Source organism: Myotis yumanensis, unplaced genomic scaffold, assembly GCF_028538775.1.
Source record: "Myotis yumanensis isolate MYYU_CA2020_CCGP unplaced genomic scaffold, mMyoYum1.0.hap1 SCAF_23, whole genome shotgun sequence".
NCBI lineage: Eukaryota > Metazoa > Chordata > Mammalia > Chiroptera > Vespertilionidae > Myotis > Myotis yumanensis.
Window position 1 is genome coordinate 9,610,257 of NW_027223774.1, and position 23,936 is coordinate 9,634,192.

Below are 23,936 nucleotides of genomic sequence, written 5' to 3' on the forward strand. Positions count from 1 at the left end.
TGTCTTCAGGTCTGAGCTCGCAGTCTGGGTCCCAGCCTCCACCCTTGGTCGTGGCCCTCAGGAAGCTGCCCACCTTCTACCTTCAGACCTGGGGGGGGGAATGCTGTACCCCGGCTTCTTCAGGGCCTGGTCTCAACATCAGCTTCTCTCCCTCCCCCACCTCTCAAGGGAGACCCTCCAGCCCCGGGATGCAGGACAGACACACAAACACTCAGTGAGGGGCAAAGATCTTTAAATACGGAGCCGGTGACAATAAATACTGTACAGGGGGAGGGAGAGCGGGAGGGTCCAGGTCTGTGGTTTCAGCCTCAGGACTCCAAGGACCTGCGAGGAGGGTGGAGAGAAGGGAGCCAGGCTCAGGGTAAGGGGCCCAGGGAGGGATGGGTAAGAGCCAGGGCTGGGGTTCCAGAACCGGGACCGAGGGAAGTGGGTGGAGGAATCCCAGGGAGGGTAGGTCCAGATCTTGGAATGGGAGTCAACGAAAGGTCCCCCGGGGTTTTAGCCAGAACGGCGTGGGGCGAGAGTCTGAGTCAGGGTCAGAATCCCAGGAGAGGACCCATGGCCGGGGGGTGGCACCCAAGGGTCCAGGAATCAGTGGGAGTCTGGGGATGAGGGAGGCCGTGGAGACCCCCGGGGAATGGTGGCAAAGGGCTCACGAGTAGCTCTGGTGCTGCTGGCGCCGGCGGGCAGAGCGCATCTTCTCAAAGCGGGCCTCCATCTCCTCCAGCACGCGGGGTGTGTAACGCACCACCAGCTTCACCGAGCCCTGGGCCGCCTTCAGCAGCTCCACGGCCTTCTCATGCTGCTCACCCTCCACGCTCTGCGGGAAAGGGCACAGACAGCTGGGCCGGGGGCCCACCCCTCTCACCCAACCCCCACCCGGGAAACAGGTCCAACTGTTAGTGACCTGCGACCAGCCCTTGAGGTGCCAAAACCTCATCCCCTCATGGAAGAGTCAGTAACTCTTGGCTCGGTGTCCTCCCCCCAAATTTTCCAGGTTCCTCATGTCAGGGACAAGCCCCATATGCCCTCGGTCACCGAGGCTGACCTCCAGGACCATCTGTATCCCCTCCCTCCCCACAGGCCTGCGAACCGGCCCCATGCCTCCTGCCCTGACTCCCTCTTCTTTGTCCCCACCGCCCTGGCCACAGCTGAGGCTTGGTCCCCTCCACAGTGGACTCTTACTCTAGTCCCCTCCCTGAGGCCTCCAGTCTCTCCCCACAGAGTCCCACAGGAGTCTTTCTACTCCAAGCCTCCCCTCCCCTACTCACAGCCCTCCCATGGCTCCCCAGAACCCTTGAGAAAAAGTCCCAGCTTTCTAGGCTTGCACACAGGCCCAACAAGGCTGGCCCCAACCACCCATCTAGTTATGCCCCCATCTACTCGAAAAGCTAGCGATTTTAATCACCTGCATGCCCAGCCCTCCATCCGAACCAAGCTCTTTCTCTTTATCTCACAGGAACGTCAGTCACAGTCCCTACCTACCACAACCTCAGCCAGTAACACCTTCTCTACCTTATTTGCCTGGGGAACTCCTACTCATCCTTCAAACCCCAACTCAAATGTCCCTTCCTCTGCAAAAACTCCTTTCATCCGCCCTGGTCTGGTGCGACATCACAGGGCTTTGTGCTTCCTCATGATTATCTCCCTGATTGGGGCTATTTCACTCAGGGTCTATCTTCCTCATCAGAGAGGGAGTTCTTGAAGGTAAGAGCTGAAGCCAATTTTCCTCAGGGTCTGCAGCAGTGCCTGCACTTGGCCGGATATAGGGGCAGCGCTCAGTCAGTGTGTGATGAAGAAATGTCAAAAACAAGGACAGACTTTGACCCTAGCGCTGCCCCAGCCTCCTACTCACCACACCATTCACCGACAGCAGCTGGTCCCCACGCTTGAGGCCTCCGTGGCGGTCAGCCACACCCCCAGGAATGACACGGGAGATATAGATGGGCGAGTTCTGCTCCTTGCCCCCCATGATGTTGAAGCCCAGGCCCTCCTCCGTCTTGGGCAGCTCCACTACCCTGGGATGCGCGTGCCCCTCACTGGCGGTGAAGGCAGCAACTGTGGCCTGGGAGAGAGGAGGCATGGGGAGGTGAGGGCCTCTCCCTCGTGGACAGGCGGATGAGGGTGGAGGATCTGGGCCAGGGAGAGCTATTGAGGCCAGAGAGCTTTTCCCAAGCACGAGGTGCCGGCCACTGTTCAAAAGACGATTTCATCATGACTGCATGTCCCTGTTGGTTCACTTTGATGGTTCAGACATGTCAAAGAGAAAGTCTCCATTTGGTGCAAATGTATCTTGAAGACGCAGCACTTGCCAATCTCACTTTTTAACAGAGAAAAACAAGGCCTGGAAGAAGCTGAGAGCCTCCGGGAAGCAGCAAGAATAGCATCTAACTATAATGTAATCAGATTTCAGTGTTTACTGATATTTCGTTGTTTTCACTGGATCGGTGTTTAAGGTTATCTTCTAGTCAGGCATTCGGTACCAGTTTCAATGTGTAGTAGATAAGGATGCCTTTCATGACATTTACGTTTAAAGTGAGAGATTACTGCCCTAACCGGTTTGGCCCAGTGGATAGAGCATCGGCCTGAGGACTGAAGGGTCCCGGGTTCGATTCCAGTCAAGGGCCTGTACCTTGGTTGTGGGCACATCCCCAGTAGGGGGTGTGCAGGAGGCAGCTGATGGATGTTTCTGTCTCATCGATGTTTCTAACTCTCTATCCCTCTCCCTTCCTCTCTGTAAAAAATCAATAGAATGTATTTTAAAAATAAATAAAATGAGGGATTACTTAAATTCGAAATAATTAATAGTAAGGGTGGTATAGAGATTTGGCAAAAATCATGAAGGCGAAGCCAGGAATGAGTGGCATTAGGAAGTTCCGTGGATGCTGTGAGTGATGGGCGGAGGGCGCCTACCTTGGCCGTGGCGTGGGCCCGGATCTCGGCGCTGCCGGTGATGTCCAGCGTGTCATAGAGCTGCTCGTACACCTGTGAGGACGCAGCAACATCAGGGACCTGCCAGCTCCCTCCTCTCAACCCAGGAGTCCAGGCCTGGCCCCTTCCACCCACCCCACACCTGGAGCGGGAGGAAACTACAACTCCCAAGGAACCCCGGAGCTGACCCACGGGCACCCCGAGGCGGGCCGCCCCGGGCGTTGCTGGGAGGCGTAGTCCCCGGCCTCGGGGCGACCAGGAAGAGCACTGGCAGCCGCCTACTCGTGCCCGGCGCCGCGCGGCGCTCACCTCGCGGATGGCTGAGCAGAAGCGGCTCTGCAGGACGCGTTGGAGGGCCTGCAGCTTCTGCGGGGGCAGCTCCCCGCTGCGCTGGAGCCGCTCGAGGAGCTCCACCGCCCGGGACACGTCTGCGGGGCGGGGGCGGGCGCGTGGACAGAGTCAGAGACACCAACACGCAGAGAAGTCCCGAGAGATGATGCGGCCAGAGACCGAGCAAGGGCCAGCGCGGACGGACCCGGGAAGGGCAGCTGGGTCCCGATCGCACGCCCACGGGGTCGCCAGTGGCAAGGGCGCCCTTCGTCCCCGGGGCCCCCATACACACCCAGGCAGGGGTGCAGTGGGCGCCCCTCCCCTCCCGCTCGCCCACGGACCCTCCCACACCCACTAACCGCGGGACCCAGACGCCCCGCCCCGCCCACCCCCGCCCGGCCCTTGCCGGGGAGGGGTGGGGGCGGGGGTCCCGGACGCGGGCCAGGGCCGGGTGGGCAGGGCCCCCTGGCGCGCTTACCCCGCTCCAGCCCCAGCGGCTCCACCAGCGCAGCCATGTCGGCGCCGCTGCGGCGAGCCGCCCGCCCGCCCGGTCGCCAGTGGGGAGGGCGGGGCTTCACGAGACCACGCCCCCAGCGACGGGCGCCCCCTGCGGAGGCGCGGTACTGCCTGCGCTTCTCTCCCTGCGCCGCGGGCGGCCGCCGCACCTGCTGTCGCCGCTGTCTGACTGTCCTATTGCAGCCTCTGTCTGCACCTCCTTACATCTGTCTGTCTGTCCTGCCCGCCACACCTGTGTGTCCCCTCGCTATCCCTTTTTCCCAGGAAGTGGACAGACGTATATGAAACATCTGGGCCCAAGATGATGGACAGGATGGTGAGCAGGCCACACAAACCCACTGCCTTCACGGAGCTTAGGCTATGATGAAGGGGGAGGTAGACAACCAACATGACTGTGATCAGAATTGGGAGTGAGGACGGGATGATCTAAGAGGGACATTAACAGAGTCCTTGGAGCCCTAGCCGGTTTGGATAGAGCTCAGTGGATAGAGCATCGGCCTGTGGACTGAAGGGTCCCGGGTTCGATTCTGGTCAGGGGCACATGCCCAGGTTGTGGGCTCCATCCCCAGCAGGGGGCGTGCAGAAGGCAGCCAAGTCAATGATTCTCTCATCATTGATGTTTCTCTCTCCTCCTCTCCTTTCCTCTCTGAAATCAATAAAAAAAAATTTTTTTTTAAAAGAGAGAATCCTTGGAGGTAAAAAGAGGAGGGATGTGGGTCACTTTCCCGGCAGAAAGAGCCCATGCAATAATTGCAGTGTATGATGGTTTATGATGGTGAGGATGTGGGCAGGGTAGTTTATGCATGCATGGCACATGCATGTTGAGGATTTTGAACTTACAATAACTCTGAAGAATAAAATGTGGGATTCAGTTGTGTATTTGAAGATCACTGTGGCCACCGTGTGGCGACTGGATTGGATGGGAGCAAGAGTGGAGGCAGGGGGGCGGTCAGAGGCCTTCCGAGCATCCCTTGATGGCATAGAGCAGTGGTCGGCAAACTCATTAGTCAGCAGAGCCAAATATCAACAGTACAACGATTGAAATTTCTTTTGAGAGCCAAATTTTTTAAACTTAAACTATATAGGTAGGTACATTGTTATTAACTTCATTAGGGTACTCCTAAGGCTTAGGAAGAGCCACACTCAAGGGGCCAAAGAGCCGCATGTGGCTCGCGAGCCGCAGTTTGCCGACCACTGGCATAGAGGATGGGGGAGGCCGATTTGGAAATGTCTGGACATGTCTTGGTCACTGTATATGAGGACAGGAAGATGGAGGAGGGGTATAAAGGTGTTTGTGGGGCCTTTTGCTCTGATAGTCTATGTTGGAGGAGGTTTATTGGACATTCTGAATTTGAGGAGTCTTGTGCGGTATCCAAAGCCTGCAAACATTTTTGAGAATTTGGACAAAGGTGGTAAATAAAACCGTATGAGTGGACAGGAATGCTGGGGCAAAGCTATAGAATGAAGAGGACCTAGGATTGAGTCCCCCAAACTTCTAACATTTAAAGTAAGGAAGAGGGCTTCTCCTCAGCCTGGGCCCTGGTCAGGGCTCGAGCAGGAGGCAATCAATCGATGTGTTTCTCTTACATCGATATTTCTCTCTGTCCTTCCTTCTCTATATAAATCGATGGAAAAAGCCCTAGCCAGTTTGGCTCAGTGGATAGAGCGTCGGCCTGCAGACTGAAGGGTCCCTGGTTTGCTTCCAGTCAGGTCAAGGTTGCAGGTTCCTCCCCGGTTTGGTCAGGGTGCGTGCAGGAGGCAACCAATCAATGTGTTTCTTTCACATTGATATTTCTCTCTGTCTTTCCTTTTCTATCTTCCACTCTGTCTATGGAAAAATATCCTTGGGTGAGGAATAAAATTAAAATAATAATAAAGGAAGAGGAAAATAAATGGCCAGAAAAGGAGGAAAATCAGGTGAGAGAAACCATGAGAAAAGAGTTTTTAAAGAGGGTGGACAGTTGTATCAGATGCTCTAGACTAGGGGACAAAGGAATGCAGGAGAGATTGAAGTGTGGCTGTACCTCACCACTGGCTGGATGGGGGTATGGAGGCCAGAAAAGGGCTTTTGCAAAGCCAGCAGAGGTTTGCAAGTTTGTCTACACGTCTCTCCTTCATAGTATTGCTTTTTCTATTTTAACAAAAAGTAATCTACTTGAATCTAAAAATCAAGTTATCAAAGAACCTATATGAAGATATGTATAGCCCATGGACAGACAATAGTAAGGTGAAGGTCTGGGGTGGGTGGAGGCTGGGTGGAGTGGCGACTTGGGGAGAAAATAGGGGACATCTGTAATACTGTCAACAATAAAAAATAAACTTAAAAAATAAATAATACAGAAGAGCTAATAATACAAAGCACCAGCCAGTCTTCTCTCCACTGCAAGAGGCAACAATATTTTTAAAAATATATTTTTATTGATTTTTTACAAAGAGGAAGGGAGGAGGATAGTTAAAAACATCGATGAGAGAAACATTGCTCAGCTGCCTCCTGCACGCTCTCCACTGGGGATCAAGCCCGCAACCAAGGTACATGCCCTCGACCGGAATTGAACCCAGGACCCTTCCATCCAGGGCCTGACGCTCTATCCACTGAGCCAAACCGATCAGGGCAAGAGGCAACAATTTAATAGAGGTTTAATATGCTAGTTGCTTCTGTATCTAAGTACCTTGCTATTTCTCAATTTCAGTTGTTAGTAATATATTACATATTGATTTTCTGCCTTTACAACCTTTCTCCTCTCTTCCCATAGTAGTTTTATGGTACCAGTTTTCAGATCAGTCAATAAAGTGCTTGCATTATGTCTATAAGTACTTATTGTTTACTGCAGAGTCCAAGTAATGTTCTTTGATTACATTTTCTTTCTTGAACAGATTGTGGATTTTTGTTTTTTTGTTAATCCTCACCCAAAGGTATTTTTTCCATTGATATTTTTTAAAAATATATTTTATTAATTTTTTTTTACAGAGAGGAAGGGAGACAGAGTTAGAAACATCGATGAGAGAGCAACATCCATCAGCTGCCTCCTGCACACCTCCCACTGGGGATGTGCCCGCAACCAAGGTACATGCCCCTAACCGGAATCGAACCCGGGACCCTTCAGTCCGCAGGCCGACGTTCTATCCACTGAGCCAAACTGGTTTCGGCTCCATTGATATTTTTGACAGTGGGAAAGGAAGAGACATATAGAGAAACATTGATTGGTTGCCTCCCGCAAGTGTCTTGGCCAGAGCCAGGGATCAAGCCTGCAACCAAGGTATGCGCCCTTGACCATGATCAAACCCGGCACCCTTCAGTCTGTGAGCTGACAGACTGAACAGCTTGCGCAAAGCATTAGTGGGCAATCAATGTTGGTGAGACTTGAGACAGTCTGATCCCCAAGGAAAGCACACAGGTGAAATTTCATATTTTCCTGGCTTTTTCCTTGACATTTGCCAGTGTATGTGAGGGACTAGACTTAGAAATTGACAGTTCTCCACTGGGCTGAGTTTACAGAGGTTGGACCAGACAGCTGGGCTGTGAGGGTAAAATTTCCATGTGGGATATTAGCTCCTCAATCTACATACAAACTTCTGTTGAGGCATTTGTCATCTCATAACCTGCTCATTGTCATTGCAAGACCCAAGGTGTTCATCAGAAAGTAATGATGGCGGGCCCTAGACAGTTTGGCTTAGTGGACAGAGCATTGGCCCGCACACTGAAGGGTCCCAGGTTTGATTCCGGTCAAGGGCATGTGCCTCAGTTGCAGGCTTGATCCATAGCCCTGATTGGGGCATGTGTGAGAGGTAACCAGTTGATGTGTCTAACATCAATGTTTCTGTCTCTCCCCCTCCCACTCTCTAAAAATCAATGGAAAAATATCCTGAAGTGAGGATTAACAACAAAGTAATAACAGAGGTTAAGGAGCTAAGCAGAGATCCTTTTTATATATTTCCTGCTTTTATATATTCCATCCAGTCTTTATAACTGGTCTGTGCCACGTTAATCCAAAATGGGCTATTCTTCATAGCCAATTCCCAAAGTCTAGTCGCAACACATGGGATATCTATGAAAATATACTACTTAGAGGTATTCTCTTTTATTCCCAAAGTTGTCTCTCCTGGGACCAGTTTTTCTTTTTATCTTGTGGTGTCTTGCTGCAGGATTTTAAAGATGCATGTGATCTTTGGGTGTGTGTTTATAAAGACCAAAGCAGTTAGAATCATTCTGATGTAGCTGACAGGCTGCCTGCCTCTGAGCTAACAGGCCAGGTTTGTTTTTAGGCTGACAAACCTACAAAACACCGAAGTAGGTCCCAGCTTGTATCTCCTGGACAGCAAATGCCAAGCTTCGTGCATCAAGTGCCGGAACAAGCACTGCTGTACTCACATCCCGCCTTGTCTCCTACCCTTCTCAGAACTGCAGCTGCAGCCTTGAGTCTGAGTCCAGCAAGAGTGACTGGCTTCTCTCTCATGGGATCACCAGACAAGGGTTCTCTCCATCATCTTAATTTTTTATCCAGAAATGTGTTGAACTCTCAACTGCTGTGAAATGCTTCTGTTTCTTGTTATCATTAGTAGCAAGACAAACGGTGAAATGCCCATCATGAACTGAAGGCCATTTTCCATCCTGGCCGCGTGGACTTCCTGCTCCACCTAATCTCATCCTTGTACCTTGCTCTCGTTCCATTTCTTCACCCTTTTCCTGCTCTCCAATTCATATATAATAGCTTCTCTCTCACACAAAGTTGCAGCTTCTACTGAGTAATCAAATGCTTAGGACCCACCGTTTCCCCCACCCAAGCTAGGGTTATGTGTGGAAGAGGTTAAAAAAAAAAAAAGAGGGCCAAAACCGGTTTGGCTCAGTGGATAGAGTGTCGGCCTGCGGACTGAGGGGTCCCAGGTTCGATTCCGGTCAAGGGCATGTGCCTGGGTTGCGGGCACATCCCCAGTAGGAGATGTGCAGGAGGCGGCTGATCGATGTTTCTGACTCTCTGTCTCTCTCCCTTCCTCTCTGTAAAAAATCAATAAAATATATTTATAAAAAAAAAAAAGAGAGGGAGACACACTAAGGGATCAAAGACTTTTACAGAGGACTTCCTCACCCCATTTTAAACAGCTCCAGTTATACGCTGGGTTATCCCCAGCCTTAGGTCATCAAGTTCAAGTTCTAGGCATGTGCTGGAACACAAACCAAAGTATGGTTAACATGTCAAGTGACAACCTTTTGGGGAAGACATTAAGAGAAGTGAAGAAACCAAGGTGCCCATGAACAAGAAATTAATTTTATTTTTAAATCCAAGGAACCGGAACAAACAACAAGACTTCTACCCATGGATGGCAAACTTAGATGGTGGCCAAGGTTGGGGGAAGAGGATGACAGCAACAGGGTGGGTAGGAACACGTCCAAACAGGTGAGGCCTCTTCACTCTGGTGCAGCCTCCATCAAATACCCGTTCTCTGGAGCAAGATACCCGTCGCCTCCCTCGGACTCCATGTACATGTCTCGGCCGTCACTGCCCAGACCCTCCAGCCCGTTGTCCTGGCCACCCCCACCCCCTCCTCGGGCTTCATCCCTGCCCCGCTCACTACCCCGCTCTCCCCGCTTGTGCTCTCGATCCCGGTCTCGGTCTCGGTCCCGGCGCCGATCCCGCTCGCTCCGGTGGCTCCGACGACGTTCCCGGTCACGATCCCGGCCCTTCTCCTCTGGACCATCAGGGCCATCTGGACCCAGCTCCCCAGGAGGCCCATCATCAGGAGGTGCATCACCAGCCTCAGAGGGCTCTGCCATGTCACCACCACCTCCACTACCACGCAGCTCTTCCTTGCGCTCCCTCTCCCGTCGTGCCCGCTCACGGCTTCGGCTGCTTCGCCTCTTCCGTTCCCGGTCCTTGTCCTTGCTCCGCTCCCTGGAACGCCTCCGCTCATCCTTGTCGCGACTCCGTGAACGCCGCCGCCGGTCCCGAGAGCGGGAGCGCCGCCGTTCTCGCTCCTTGTCTCGCTCTCGGCTTCTCTCCCTGCGCTCCCGCTCGCGGTCCCGGTCCCGATCCCTGTGGGGAAGCGGGGAGGGGCCCGGCCTGGACGAGATGGGTAGATATGTGTGTCAGGGCACCCCAGGTGACCACCCCCCTTCCCAGGAAACCACCTGCCCAATCTTACCTCTCATCGTAGCGGGAGGTATCATCACGGCCAGAATGCCGGATATTCACGTCCGCCCCACCTCTTCTGGTACCACCAAGGCCACCTCCTGGAGGTGGGGCAGAGGAACAGAGGGTCAGCCTGAGCATGGATGAAGGATGGGAAACGAGAAGCATCAAAGAGCACAGGGAAGGATACCATCTCTGTTGGTGTCTATGGGGCCAAGTTCTGTGAGGACATTTTGCTAGGCATTCTCTTAAAGTGACCAAGTGCAAGGAGAACCAAGATAGTGGCATAGGTAAAGGCCGGTACTCACCACCTCCCACAACCACATCAAAATTACAACTAAAATACACAACAACCATCATTTAGAACCGCCTAAAAGCTGGTTGAACGAAAGTCCTACAACTAGAGAAATAAAGAAAGTACACTGAGACTGGTAGGAGGGGCTGAGGCACAAAACTAGCTAGTCCGATACCCACATGTGCAATTTTTTTAATCGAGAGGACTATCTCAGCTGCAGAGGCCCCCTGTGAGGAGCAAGGAGTTCAAGCCCCACACTGGACCCTCAGCCCAGGGTTCCAGAGCTGGGAGGAGTCCCCATAACTGAGGACTGTAAAAACCAGTAGGTATTGTGGCTGAGTGACACAGAGGCTGCTAGAAACCCAGGTGTTCCTCTTAAAGGGCCAGTGCACGAACTTATTCAGACTCAATCCCTCTGAGACCCAGCACCAGGCAGCTTTGGGGGACACAGGGACATATGGGGAGGAACTGGATTATCTGGCATCACAGCAGGGGGTGATCCCAAGGGTCATTGTTCATGTGTTGGGACCTCCCCATTGCAAAGCTGACTGGCAGCCATATTGGAGTTTCCATCAGCCTGGCTCACACTGTTTCCAATGCCCTCATGATCCCCTGAGACCCTGCCAATCCAATTTGCAGCCCCACCAAAGCTGTTTGGGGGTGCAGCTGCTTTTCCATATGAATGGCCTGTCTGAGCTCAAGCTTCAAACTTTGCTAAAATCTCTCAAACAAGCAGCTGGTATTAGCATGCCCCAAACCTATCAATAAAAGGCATCACCTGGGCACTTCACAAGCCCAATATTAATAGTAACCATCTTCAGACCTTTCTGTAGCTCCTGCCAGGTGGCCCCAGGCAGTGGCTGACTGCACATTCCAGGAGGCCCCACAGCAAATGCACCCAGTGGACAGCTTCAGACCATACGAGATTACAACTCTACACAACCACAAGCAACACACTCAAGGGGCAGACTTAGTGAGCACCAAAGCCCCACTGAAGCAAGTCCTTCTCCATATGGGTGTCTCCTGCACAGCTGCTCTTCCACTGTGGTAGCAGCTGGTCTTCACAGCCAATTGGGCTGGAGGTCAATTCCTCCCAGTGATGCCAACAGCAATCAAGGCTCAACTACAACAAAACTATGCACACAGCCCACACAGGGGCGCACCTATAGGGCCTAGCTCAGGTGACTGGGAAGGCTCAGCCACTGGGCCTACAGGACGCCTACTCTATAAAGCCACTCTAACCAATTCTAGGAGACATAGCAGCTCTACCTAATACATAGAAACAAACACAGGAAAGCACCCAAAATGCACAGACAAAGAAACATATCACAAGTGAAAGAAATGGAAGCAAGCAAACTACTGGATATAGAGGTCAAAACCATGCTTATAAAGTTACTCAAAGATCTTCATGAGATTTTCAAAAATCTTAATGAGAATGTCAGACATGAAAAAGAACCAGTCAGAAATTAAGCATACACTAACTGAAATAAAGAATAATTTACAGAGATTCAACAGAAAGGAGGATTCCAAGAATCAAATCAACAATTTGCAGTATGAGGCACACCCAATTAGAAGAGCAAAAAGAAAAAGAACCCAAAAACATGCAGTTTCACATTTTATATGTACATATGTGAGTTGACTGACAAGTGTGCCTCTCCTGGCAGCCTGTAACGCACCAGGAGAGCCAGGACTATGTCTGGCTTTGCTTGCTGTAACCAGCATGGGCCACCGCATCCAGGACATACAGGTGCATGTGCAGCAGTCAACCAACCGACTGAACAACACCAAGGAGCAGCGGGTAGTCCTGTTCTTCAGATGGGGAAACAAACTCAGATAAAGCCACTTGCCAAGGAAGGCGTGGAGCTGGGACGCGAGTCCCAACTAACTCCATGCACTCTCCTGTACCTCACTGCCTGGAAGAAAACTTCAGTGAAGCAGCCTGGAACTCCACGTGAGAAATGACTTAGCGAGGGTGAAAAAGGAAAGAGGCTGCTTGGCTATCAGAAACATTCAAACAGAGACAGGCAATGGACCAGGCACCTGGTATATCACAAGTCTGGGGCAGAATAGGCTAGTGTTTTCCATTTTCAGGTCCCAACCTAGCAGTGGGTCACATCATCAATTTGATGGGTTACAACCAGTACATAAAAAATAAAAAAACAGAATACAGTATAAAACTCTAGTATGCACTGCCCATAGAAAAGATAATTACTTTCATAACATTTGGGTTGTATGTTTTTTAAAAATGTATTTTTATTGATTTCAGAGACAATGGGAGAGGGAAAGATAGAAACATCAATGATAAGAGAGAATCATTGATTGGCTGCCTCCTGCACACTCCACACTGGGGGATCAAGCCTGCAACCCGGGCATGTGCTCTGACTAGGAATCTAACCATGACCTGGTTCATAAGTCAACACTCAATCACTAGCCTCGCTGGCTGGGCAGGTTATATACCTTTTTACATACATATACTGGGTCAGGATATACCAGGTCTCACCATCACAAAGTCTGAATAGCAACCAAACGAAGATTCTGGGATTCCACAACGGAAAGTAGCAGACTCTGAAGAACCCACTGCACCCAGAGAAACCAGGGAGCAAGTAAGAAGCTGTCTAGTCTATTAAGTTCAGAGACTCAGCAGATGAGTGGTCTACCCAGCACAGGCAAGTCAAGAGTGAGAACAGTAGGCTGGGAGGCAGGAATAAGAGCAGAGGATACTGGACCCACTAGGGGTGTCTACCCAGGAAAGGCCATCTCCTCTGAGAGCTATCACTAACCCTCGCAGGAGTCAACACCCTCAACAGACATGTTTGGATGGCAGACCCTCAGCCCCAGGGCCAGGCCCAATGCTGAGCCAATCAGACCCACCTACACCAAAGTGCAGAGATTCATTCAGGACTGGGTGTAGAGCAGGGAGCTGTGGAATACCACACTGGGCCAGTGTGGGGAGACACAGAAAAGACCAGTCTGCATGGACAGCGGACAAGGCAGAAGCAAGCTGCACAGATGCCAGAGGTAGTTCTCTTCAGCTTTAAGGTGTGACTACCAAGTCCTCCTGAGGGCCACTGGCATCACGTGTCTCTGAGCTTCAAGATACTCAAGATTCTATACTGACAGGCCCCTTCAAATATACTTCTGATACTTGCAAACAAACTGACCTTGACTAAGAGTGTGAATGACAATTAGAAACAGACAGTGAGGGGGACCGAATATAGGAAGCAGTGAGGGCAGAAGCTGTCTATGCATGTCTTGCTCTTGACTAGAGAAGCCTGGTACACAGCTGGTGATCAAATAAGCATGTGCCGAATCAATGAATGAATGAGCAAGAGCAGAGAGTAAGCGGATGAGACGATGACATTTACAAGGCCCACCATATGCCGCTTGTCAAGCTGGGCACCTTGATGCTGAGCTCAGTGAACTCTGAGATTATTACCATTTCCCAGGATGAGAAAATTGAGACAGGAAGAGGGGAAAGCCACCAGCTAGTTAAGTACAAACTGGCATTTGGGCCCAGACTCGCCTCTCCAGGCCAGTACTCATCCTGTTCCTACTCAGTAACCCAGCAGGAGAAGATGCACCAGCAATACAATGGTGATAAGAGGATGAGCAGGAGGGAGGGAGGGAGGGAGGAGGATGTTCAGCCTCAGGGGAACAAGGAGAGGACAGGAAGCAGAAGAGGGTACAGAAGAAAAAGGTGAGAATGAAGCTGCCAAGCACACAACCTCCAGAGCCCCGCGTGGGCAGAATGTGCTCACCTAGCCTCCGGGGCCTCCAGCCCTTCACGGTTCGGCCCCTCTCCACATCCACAAGGACTCGCCTGCCATCAATCTTCTTGCCGTCTGCGTGCTTGTAAGCGGCTGCAACAGATGTGGGGAGGGGGGAGGGGAGGAGTCCCCAGAGGGTCCTCTAGTCAGGACAGGGCCCAGCTTGGCAGCATCCCCATCCCCATCCGTCCCCATCAAGGCACTCACACTCACACACACGCCCACCAGCCAGCCAGGCAACTGACAGCCAGACCAACCCTCTCCCAAATCGGGGAGGGGCCTGCTCCATCTCAGCATCTGCTTCCTTATCACCCCCCAATCACCAGTGGGGGGGCAAGACCACCCTCCACCGCCATGCCCCGGGCATCCACGCCCTTTCTACTCCCAAATGACAGAGCAGCCCCCTCTTGCCAAGGTGGCCAAAGTCGCTGCAAAGAAACCGAAGGTTAACTTAAGGCTGGACTCTGCTGTGGTGGAGGCTCCTCCACAACCCCAGGCATGCACCCTAGCACATCATGCTGGGGGAGGAGGCCCAGCCGGCCGCTCTGCACCCCAGTTCACACCGATCTTTTTCTGTTTTTATTTTTTTTTTATTTTTGTGTGGAGGGGTGGTGAGTGTGGAGGGAACAGACATCAGAACAGAAAATGAACCAGAGGGATGGGAGAAATCCTTAGATGGCCGGGAGCAGCAGCACAGGTTATGGTGCTCCCAGGGGCCTGGAGGGGACCTGGTGGGCCCGTACAGCAGGCAGGGGAGAGGGAAAGTGGCGGGAGGCACGGGAGACGTGCGGTGCTACTGAACACTCCTGCCTTACCTGGGACGACTGACTCTGCCACCCAACCCCAGGCTCCACCCCATCTCTCCCTCCACACCCCCCGAGCAACACACGCTGGGTAGCCAACCCAGCCTGAGCCTCTCAGGAAGGATGGGGAGTAGAGGGAGAGATGCAGGGAGGCATGATCCTGCTCCTGAGCAGGGCACAGCAAAGGGCAGGCCTGGTCCCCTGGCCTGTCTTACACAGGGGCTGTAGGGAAGGCCAAAAAAGTCCCTGTCCCACCCCCAGCCCTGGCCTACGGGGTCGTCCTCAACCAACCACAATACCCTGCCCCGCCCCAGCCCACTCCCCCCCAAATAACAACCAGAGGAAGAGAAAAAGGTGCCATTTACCGATGCCGGCCTTGCGGGTGTCCAAACCGAGCGGGATGGGGGGGGCCCGGCAACTCCTGGGGGCCTGGCGAGGAGGCGGGCTTCCCGGGGGGGGACACGGGACCGCTTACCTGGAGCCCCCAAGCTTACCTGAGCAAGCGCACCGACCCCACCCCCACCACCACAGGGTCAGCTAAAGCTACAGGGCAGGGAAATGGGGGGTTTGGGGGAACCACGGAGAGGGAGAACCACATCTCCTGCACCACCTGGAGACAGGCAGCGGAAGTGGTGGACCCCAAAAAACCTTAGGGAGGCCTTGAAAGAGGGGGAGACAAGAATTTACATCAAGTCTGGGAGCTGGGAAGCCCGGGGCCTATCTTGCTTAAATTTACAAAGAAGGCTGGGGAGGCCTTGGCAAACCGGTCCACCCTCACCTTTTCCCCGTGAAGTCCATGCTAGCCGAGGCACACGCCCCTCCCCCTCAGCACATGGAACGATTTTTCCATCTCGAACCCAACACTCCCTCCCACCACCTGCTTCAGCCCAAAGGCTGGCACACAAGGGGGCAGCCTCGGGGTCCAGGAGATGGAGTGCTGCCCGTGACCTGAGGAGGGGCCACTTGACCCCTGGGTAGAGGAGGGTAGTCAGGGAAGGAATTTTAAGGACCAGGAACAGTCAAGCAAAGGAACCCTGCTCTAGTTCAGTGTCCCAAACCCCAGAAGAGGCCCAACCCCAGAATAACAGCAAAGAAAACATGTGACGTGTGTACTTCTAGGCTTCTCTCTCTCCCTCTCTTAGGTCTCTAGATAGTGGAAGGGTCTGCAGTAAAATCTACAACACCATCAGCTGTTTGCAGCCTGTCACTTGATCCCTCCCACACCCCAATCCCTAATTCCATGCACTCTGGAGAACAACTGGGCACCACAGCCCCTCGAGAGGCCTCAACTATGATGAGGCAGACAGGAATGGGGCAGAGCACCCCAAATCTAGCAACCAAAAAGATTCTCCAGGGCCACCACAGTGACAGCCCCGCAGAAGGCACAGGGGCAGGGAGCGAAGGGTTGAAGGGTTCCACATGGAGCCCTGTCCCTAAGGCACCCCCTCGTCAGTATTCTCGCCACCTTGCCGCTGACATCATGAAGCCAGGTCAGTCAGTGGTTGGATGGAACCCAACCGGAGAGGCCAACTGCCTTTCCTATCAGGGTTCATCCTTCCTCTCCTGGGATCAGCAAGAGCATATGGATCAGGGGCCAGGAGGGACAAAAGGGCACCCAAACAAGGAAAAGGTTCTGGGTGCGGGGAGTCTGAGGGGGTGACTGGGGATGGGAGAAGGGGCGCCTCGCTGCTCCTGAGCTGCCTGGCTAAGCTGGGCTGTGTGCGGTGCTGAGTGATCTTACCCATGATACAAACCCTTATACCAACCATACACTGAGGTGTTGTAAGGGGAGCGTAAGCATCAGCTGCAAGCCAGCTGCGTGGTGGCTGCAGTGACAATAAGAACAGTCAATTAATATGGCGGCCCCTGGACACGCCGCAGCCATGCCCGCCCCCACCCACCCATCCCTGCCCAGGTGGACGCTGCTGTAGTCTCATAGGGGGCTTTGGAGTTGTGGGGGCAGGCGCTGAACATGCCTACCAGCCTGCTGCCCGCTGAGAAACAGGGTGGGGGGCCAAGGGTGGGGAGGCGGAGGGTCGGGGAGCCTAGCCCCAGCTCTGCTGGAGGGAAGAGAAGGCTGGTTCAAAGGCCAGTCCTCATTCCAACCTGGCTGCCCCCAACTCCGGCGGGGGGAATGGGGAGAGGCTCCCCGAAAATCCGACCCCCCCACTCACCTTCAGCTGGCTCCAACCCCCACCCAGTTCCCTCCTTGCCCGAAGTTCAACGTGTGACACTTACCTCCCCAGGTTCACACACACACACACCACACACACATACACACATTGTGGGGGATTTTTTTTGCGTGTTTTTTTTTTCTTTAAAAACAGATACATGTATTAAAAAAAGATATATTAGAAACAGAGGGAGGAGGAGAAAGGACATTGCTAATGTCAGGTTTGGCAGGATGGGAGGTGGGGACAGACAACGGGAAGGGACTGGGGCAGCAGAGAGGGTCAGAGGGACGGGCTCAGGTGGGAGGTACTCACAGTGCATGTCTCGTTCATGTTCGTACTCGATGAAGGCATAGCCTCGGGGCTTTCCTGACCGCTTGCTGTAGACCATGTGTATCTGGAGGGGGGTGGGGGGGCGCGGGCAGAGGTTATCTCTGGCACAGGGAAATCTCATCCCATCAATCACAGCCTGTGTGTCAGGCCCTGGGGTGGGTGATGCCCAAGACGGATGCCTCAGACCATCTCTGTCTTTCAAGTCCCCAGAGTGTCTGACACTCTAAAGCAGCGGTTCTCAACCTTCCTAATGCCGCGACCCTTTAATACAGCTCCTCATGTTGTGGTGACCCCCAATTTCATTGTTACAAATTGAACATAACGAAAGCATAGTGATTCATCACAAAAACAATATGTAATTATATATGTTTTCCGATGGTCTTGGACGACCCCTGTGAAAGGGTCGTTCGACCCCCAAAGGGGTCGAGACCCACAGGTTGAGAACCGCTGCTCTAACGGTAATGGGCTAAGCAGTTTATGTGAGGATGACCTCAAACCCTCACTGCTGCCCAGAGTATCTAAGTGACGTTGAAATTAAATGAAGGAATTTCAGTGAAACAGAAAGCCTTCCTCTGAAACAGGAGTCGCACGCGTTTCCTATAAAGGGCCAGGCAGCAGGTATTTCTGGCCCTGGGAGCCATATAGTCTCTGTTGCAATGACCCAACTCTGCCTACAGCAACAGCAGCCACCGACGACAGTAAACAAACGGGCCTGCCTGGACACCGACCAACATCACTTACAAACAGGAAGGTTGTAGTTTACCCCCCTGCGCTAAATCAACAAGGAGGCATCACTTCTTAAATGTGCTTCTGCTGCCAAAGCCAGTTGTGTGGAACGAGGCGCCGTGCCCTCAGGATTGGGAGCCAGCCTTCTCTCTCCCTCCACATTCCCCAATTTAAATACCCGGCCCCAGTCCACTCACTCTTTTGATGGGTCCATATACTTCAAACTCTCTCCGGAGCTTGGATTCTGTTGTGTCATAGTTCTACAAGGAGAGATACAGGGTTAAGTGGGAGAAGTGAGCTGTCTCTAAGCTGACCCCTTAGACTCTTAGAACATTCCTGGGACCCAGCCTTTTGCCTCTGTCCCACACCCCAGCTCCCAGCAGCCCGGATTCTAGACTCCCCTGGGGCTCCAGGACTTGGGACTCACCACTCTCGCCACAAAGAGCGTCTTGAAGGCATCACCCTGAGCATTGGGATCATTGTGAGGGTCCCCTGTACAAGAAGATAATTTGTAATAGAAGATACCAACAGTCCCTCACTTAGCAAGACAGATTACAGACAGACGGGCAGAGAAGCCATTACAGAAAACTGTTGGTGACCTTGGCATGTCCCCCGAGTCCTGGTTTCCCTGAAGCACAGCAGCCTTTATCCAAGTGGCTGATTTAAGCTGATGTGGGGAGAGGAAAAGGGGGGCTTCAAGCTGACAGGATGGGGCCAGCCTGCCAACTCAGACCTACCAATCCTAAGGCCCCGTCTCTCAGCTGTAACTACACTGACTGGGCATCTCTGAGGCGGCAGCGTGAGAGCGCCCTGGAGGAGCTGAGCTTTCACTCACCAGTAGGGCCACACTGCCCTCCACTGGCACAGCCCGAAACTGCAGCCGGAAGGGAAACCTGGGATCAAGCAGCCCTCTCTCTCCTTGGCTGGGAGTGGAGTTTAGGAACATGCAGGCCCCAGGGAAGAACCCAGGGCTGCTATGGGAGCTCACAAGAGGTTAATCAGATTCCTTCTTCCAGCCTTACTACCGCAAGGCCACTGAGGAACAACTACCTCCACAGACAAGAGCCAGAATCTATTACAAACTCAATGGCACAGGTGGTTCTGATGGGTCAAGCCTGGGAAGAAGTCCTTTTCACCAGGTGTGGTGGCCCCAGCGCACACAGTGCCCACGGACTCCTGCCAAGGCCCCAACACCCTGCCCACTGCACAGCGGAGGCGGTTCTTCTACCACAAAGTGCTACTAACAGGACTGGCCATATTCTGGGAGAAGATGAGAAAAGGAATATTAATATTAAATGCATAACATGGGACATGTGCTAGACAGCTGAGAATTATGTATCATTTGCAAATAGAAACATAACTAAGCCCTGAGGCATGTCAGAGAGGAAGTGCAGGAGCAGCAGAGACCAAGCCTGACTCTCCATCCTAGTCTGACATCACAGCCCAGGTGTTCTAACCAGCAGGCCCCCATGCTGAACCCCGTGCACTAGCTTCTCAGGAAGGCAGTTTGGGTGTTACAAGAAGCCAGAAAAGTTAAAGATCTGTTTCCTGTGAGAGGGGAACACAAACTAAGTTCCAGATGACTTTAGGAAATTTCTTTCTTTTTTTATTGATTTTTTTAGAGAGAGGGAAAAGGAGAGCGAAACATCAATTGGCTGCCTCCTGCACATCCCCCACTGGGGATCAAGTCCACAGATATACCACTTTAGTTTCTTTTTTTCTTTCTTTCTCTTCTTTTAAATATATTTTTATTGATTTCAGAGAGGGAGAGGAAGAGAGAGATAGAAACATCAATGATGAGAGGGAATCATTGATTGGCTGCCTCCTGCAGGCCCCCTACTGGGAACTGAGCCCAAAACCCGGGCATGTGCCCCTGACCGGAATCGAACCCAGGAACCTTGAGTCCACAGGTCGATGCTCTATCCACTGAACCAAACTGGCTAGGGCACCACTTTAGTTTCTAATAAGGACTTTTTAAAAAACTATAACCAGCCCTATCTGATTTGGCTCAGTGGATGGAGCATAGGCCTGCAGACTGAAGAGTCCCGGGTTCGATTCTGGTCAGGGCACATGCCTGGGTTGCAGGCTCGATCCCCAGTGTGAGACGTGCAGGAGGCAGCCGATTGATGATTCTCTCTTATCATTGATGTTTCTATCTCTCTTTCCCTCTCCCTTCCTCTCTGAAGTCAATAAAAGTATATTTTTAAAATAAACAGAAAACTGGACAGCAACAACTGATGTCTCGCAAAACTGGATGACCATGTCCCAGGGAAGAAAACACCCAAAGACGACCAGGTTGGTGAGAAGGGGAAATCCTGACTGTGGTCTGGACCCTGAGTCTGAGATGCCTTTGAGGCTCAGAGAGAAGGCAGCTGCAGTGAAAGTCAGGGCTCAGACTCAGGTGGACGCCTAGGTCTCTAGAGGTCAGACATGTGCTAAGCACCCTGAGGACCCTCCAGGGAAGAAGCTGGAGTGAAGTGATTCACCAAAGCCTCAATAGCAGGAGGGACTCGCTGTAACAAAGGGCCATCTGAAGTTGTGAAATCTGGTAAGCGGCTACTATCTCCCAACGCTCCCAATTCCAGCACCTGGAAGGGATGGACCATCCAGCTCAAGGGTTAGGGAGCTCAGGTGGAGCCAGGACTATGTCACTAGCCAGGACCTCACTGCCTTAGCCTGTGAGACCCAGCTGGACTGTGGCAACCCCTCCAGTGCACAGCCCGAGGTACCCGGGCTCTCCCTCCCTGCCAGCCCTTACTCCACTCTCCCGCTTAAGTGACCAAAGTAAACATAGTGCCTGACAAAAAGTGGGGGCTAAGAAGTGAACTAACAACCCCCCTTTCCCAAAACAGGTTCCTGGGGTTGACCTGGGAGAGAGAAACACACGAGGGTTTGAAGAAGAGATGTGGGAGAAGGGAAAGGACTTACACATTTTTAGCTCTGTCTCCACTTCTTGCTGTCGCCGCTCAATCTTTTCTCGTCTCTGTCAGGAGAAAGGTGGACAATTAAATGCAGACAAAAGTGCCCTAATGTAAAGGACTATCTGGAGAAAGGGACAAAAAAGACACAGGGCCAGGAGGCAAAAATTACGTACCTTCCTCTCCATGCGCTCCTCCCGAGTTTCTGCTCGTGTCGGGGGAGGGGCATCTCGAGGGTCCTGGGAACAAGAAGAGAGGTGACAGGGTGGGAGGGACTAAGGGAAATGGCAAAGAAATAATAAGCATCTTGGCCACGCACCTCCCCACACACACACATACAAGCAAGCAAACAAGGACAGTTTGCAGGCCAATGGAGGCAGGGGCGTGGCACCACTGCTATCAGCAAACTGGTCTGTGACAAGAGGAGCACAGAAATCAGAAGTATTCAGAAGGTCTACAGCAATCTGACAGGGGAGTTTTTGTACCTATAGAATAATAAAAAATTCTCATCTTCTTTTTGTAGTCTTTTCTTCTACTTATTTGGGGGGAGAGGGAAGACATGGACTTGCTGTTCCACCCATTCCACATTCATTGGTTGCTTTCTGCATGTGCCCTGACCAGGGATGGAACCCGAAACCCTGGCACATCAGGAAGATGCTCCAACTGAGCTAACCAGCCAGGGCTGTATTCCTTCTTTGAAAATGCTAGAAAATAATGCTTCTGTATTTATCAAAAGCATCCATGTGCAAGGGATGTGTCCTTTGTCACAGACGGGAAGTGGGACCAGGCCTGAAGCAAACGGACCCGACAGTGCAGTGCTCAGCAGCAGACAACTGCACACCCTCTGGGGGCCAGGGCAGGTCTCACCAACCCCTCATTAAACAGTAACTGGCGCGTGACCGCACCATCAAAGGCTGCCACCGGACTGTAGCCATTAAATGGGTTTAACTGGCTAATAACATTCCCGGTGTGCCGGTTCACTGAGGGTGGCAAATCCTACCACAGAACCAACCTCCTGTTATCTCTCTACTAACAAGCTCTGCAACTTTCTCCGCCTCCAGCTGCCCTTTCCCCCTCGCCAGAACTTTCCTCTTCCAACTTCTGGCTTCGAGCCACCATTGCTCGGTTGTGCTCTGATGCACCTTATGAGTGGATGCTGTGACCCCAATTTTACAAAAGAAAGAGACCCAGGCATCTAGGCTGTGTATTCGTGTTTATCCTGAAGGTGCAGAGCAGAGAGTCTCAAGTCCATGGTCTCAAGCACTCTACCACACGGCGCTAACCCTTCATGGACCTCTTACTGTCGAAAATGGTAAATAACAAACACCGATACTTGCCGACTGCCAAGCCTCGTAACACACATTTTGCAGTTAATTGCCCATCAATATCCTGAGGAAAATAATAACCCTTTGCTAGAAATGAAGAACACACACTAAGGGGGTACATCACGTGCCCAATGTCACACAGCTGACAAACGGTGTGCGGGTGCCAAGGACCGCCTGACTCCGAAGCCTGAACATTCAACTGCCAGTTACTGAATTTTCACAAAACCCTACAAGAGATATATTACCAACCCCATTGAGACAAGGAAATGGGCCCGGCCAGGGTGGCTCAGTGGTTGAGCACTGACCTTTGAACCAGGAGGGCATAATTCGGTTCCGGTCAGGGCACATGCCCAGGTGGTGGGCTCCATCCCCAGTGGGGGGTGTGCAGGAGACAGCCGATCAATGTTTCTCTCTCATCATCGATGTTTCTCTCTCTCTCTCCCTTCCTCTCTGAAATCAATAAAAAATCGAGCATGGGAAAGAATAAACCCACACAGCTAGAAAGTGGCCAGAGACTGGGCTCCCAAATCCAGGACCCCCCACCCCAGCTCCCAGAACCCGAACCACTGGAGCCTGCTCAGTGAACTCACCTCAAATTCCCGGATGTAGGGCGCGATGCCACAGTAAGGTTGATTGTGGTGTTTTTCATGGGGCAGTTTCTCCAGGGGTGGCAGGTAGGGAATGGGGTCCCGGGGAGCAAAGAGGGCCAAAAGGTTGGGCGGCAGGAACTGAGTCATCTTGCCAAGTCTGCGAGCGAAAGCGAACCAGCCTTAGGTTAGGTTGGGCCCAGAGAGACGAAGCCCCCACAATCCCTTCAGCCCCCAAGAACGGAGGAAAGGAGGGGCAAGGTCTCAGCATTAAAACCGCTTCTGTAAGGGCAGAGTGGTCCTGTGTGGCAGAGAAAAAGGAATAAATATAGATGAGAAAGCAAGTCCTCGGAAGGGAGCCGAGTGAGGGTGGAGCAGGCCAGTAAGGGAAACAAAAACTGAAAAAGGGGTTTCTAAGCAGTGAGTCTCGGAGTCCCGAGCAAGGAGCTGAGAGGTTTCCCGGAGGAAGTCAAGGAAACCGAGGAGGAATGCAGAGCGGTGGCGGCGGGTGGTCCCACACCTCAGAGAACAGGGCCAGGGTCGCGGCAAGTCTCCGATAACCAGGGAGGGTCGTCCTCAGCTAAACCCTCACGCCGGGGCTTGTGGGTAATGCCTCTAAGCCCCCAGAGGCGAAAGGAATTATGGGTAAGGGTCCAGGACACCGCGAAGACCGAGAAGAAAAAAGGCAACACACCGCAAGGGCCTGTGGGTAAGGAACCGCGGGAGGGCTGAGGGAAGAGAGCCTAAGTAACCAGAGGACTGTGGGTAAGGGGTGCAGAAAGGTGCGGTGGCGGGGGACGGGGCCCGGCCGCGGGGGGGAAAGGACCCAAGCCCACCGCAGAGGCTTTTGGGTAAGCAGCCCCGCACCCGGTAAGGCCCCTCAGTCACACTCACCCGCCGCGCGGCGCCCTCCTCGACCCGGCGACGGTCCGGGGGCTCGCGGCGGCTGCGGCGGCCCCTCAGCAGTAGGGACTCTTGCTCCGGCTTCGACTCCAGCGGCGTCCGCGTCCGACTGCCACCGTCGCCCGCCAAGCGCGCGCACCAGGCCGCTGCTCAGGAGCCCGCGCGGCCTCGGCTCGCGACAGGGGCAGGATGTGGAACCGGCCCTG

General features: G+C 52.8%; 2 protein-coding genes across 2 annotated transcripts; both read right to left on the reverse strand.

Annotated features, from left to right (window-relative positions):
- Nucleotides 1-215: 215 nt before the first annotated feature.
- Nucleotides 216-3,819, reverse strand: LIN7B (lin-7 homolog B, crumbs cell polarity complex component). Its single transcript, XM_070401575.1, has 6 exons — nucleotides 3,740-3,819; nucleotides 3,241-3,359; nucleotides 2,914-2,985; nucleotides 1,856-2,065; nucleotides 657-820; nucleotides 216-324 (listed from the first exon to the last, which is right to left on the reverse strand). The coding sequence occupies exons 1-6, from the start codon at nucleotides 3,774-3,776 to the stop codon at nucleotides 309-311; spliced, it is 618 nt and encodes a 205-aa protein (XP_070257676.1). The 5' UTR covers nucleotides 3,777-3,819; the 3' UTR covers nucleotides 216-308.
- A 5,200-nt stretch (nucleotides 3,820-9,019) lies between these two features.
- Nucleotides 9,020-23,936, reverse strand: SNRNP70 (small nuclear ribonucleoprotein U1 subunit 70). Its single transcript, XM_070402435.1, has 10 exons — nucleotides 23,722-23,936; nucleotides 22,831-22,987; nucleotides 21,092-21,154; nucleotides 20,926-20,980; nucleotides 18,425-18,489; nucleotides 18,195-18,257; nucleotides 17,254-17,335; nucleotides 13,956-14,057; nucleotides 9,916-10,003; nucleotides 9,020-9,833 (listed from the first exon to the last, which is right to left on the reverse strand). The coding sequence occupies exons 2-10, from the start codon at nucleotides 22,975-22,977 to the stop codon at nucleotides 9,182-9,184; spliced, it is 1,317 nt and encodes a 438-aa protein (XP_070258536.1). The 5' UTR covers nucleotides 22,978-22,987; nucleotides 23,722-23,936; the 3' UTR covers nucleotides 9,020-9,181.

What these genes read in the sequence shown, in the direction of transcription:
- LIN7B (XM_070401575.1), bottom strand. Translation starts at nt 3,776, where the DNA reads ATGGCTGCGCTGGTGGAGCCGCTGGGGCTGGAGCGGG. An exon ending in TCTGCTCAGCCATCCGCGAG is followed by an intron (nt 2,986 to 3,240) that starts GTGAGCGCCGCG and finishes GCGTCCTCACAG; the next exon opens with GTGTACGAGCAGCTCTATGA. An exon ending in TGCTGTCGGTGAATGGTGTG is followed by an intron (nt 821 to 1,855) that starts GTGAGTAGGAGG and finishes CCTTTCCCGCAG; the next exon opens with AGCGTGGAGGGTGAGCAGCA.
- SNRNP70 (XM_070402435.1), bottom strand. Translation starts at nt 22,977, where the DNA reads ATGACTCAGTTCCTGCCGCCCAACCTTTTGGCCCTCTTTGCTCCCCGG. An exon ending in CCTACATCCGGGAATTTGAG is followed by an intron (nt 21,155 to 22,830) that starts GTGAGTTCACTG and finishes TCTTGTTCCCAG; the next exon opens with GACCCTCGAGATGCCCCTCC. An exon ending in CTGGAGGCCCCGGAGGCTAG is followed by an intron (nt 10,004 to 13,955) that starts GTGAGCACATTC and finishes CCCCACCTCCAG; the next exon opens with GAGGTGGCCTTGGTGGTACC.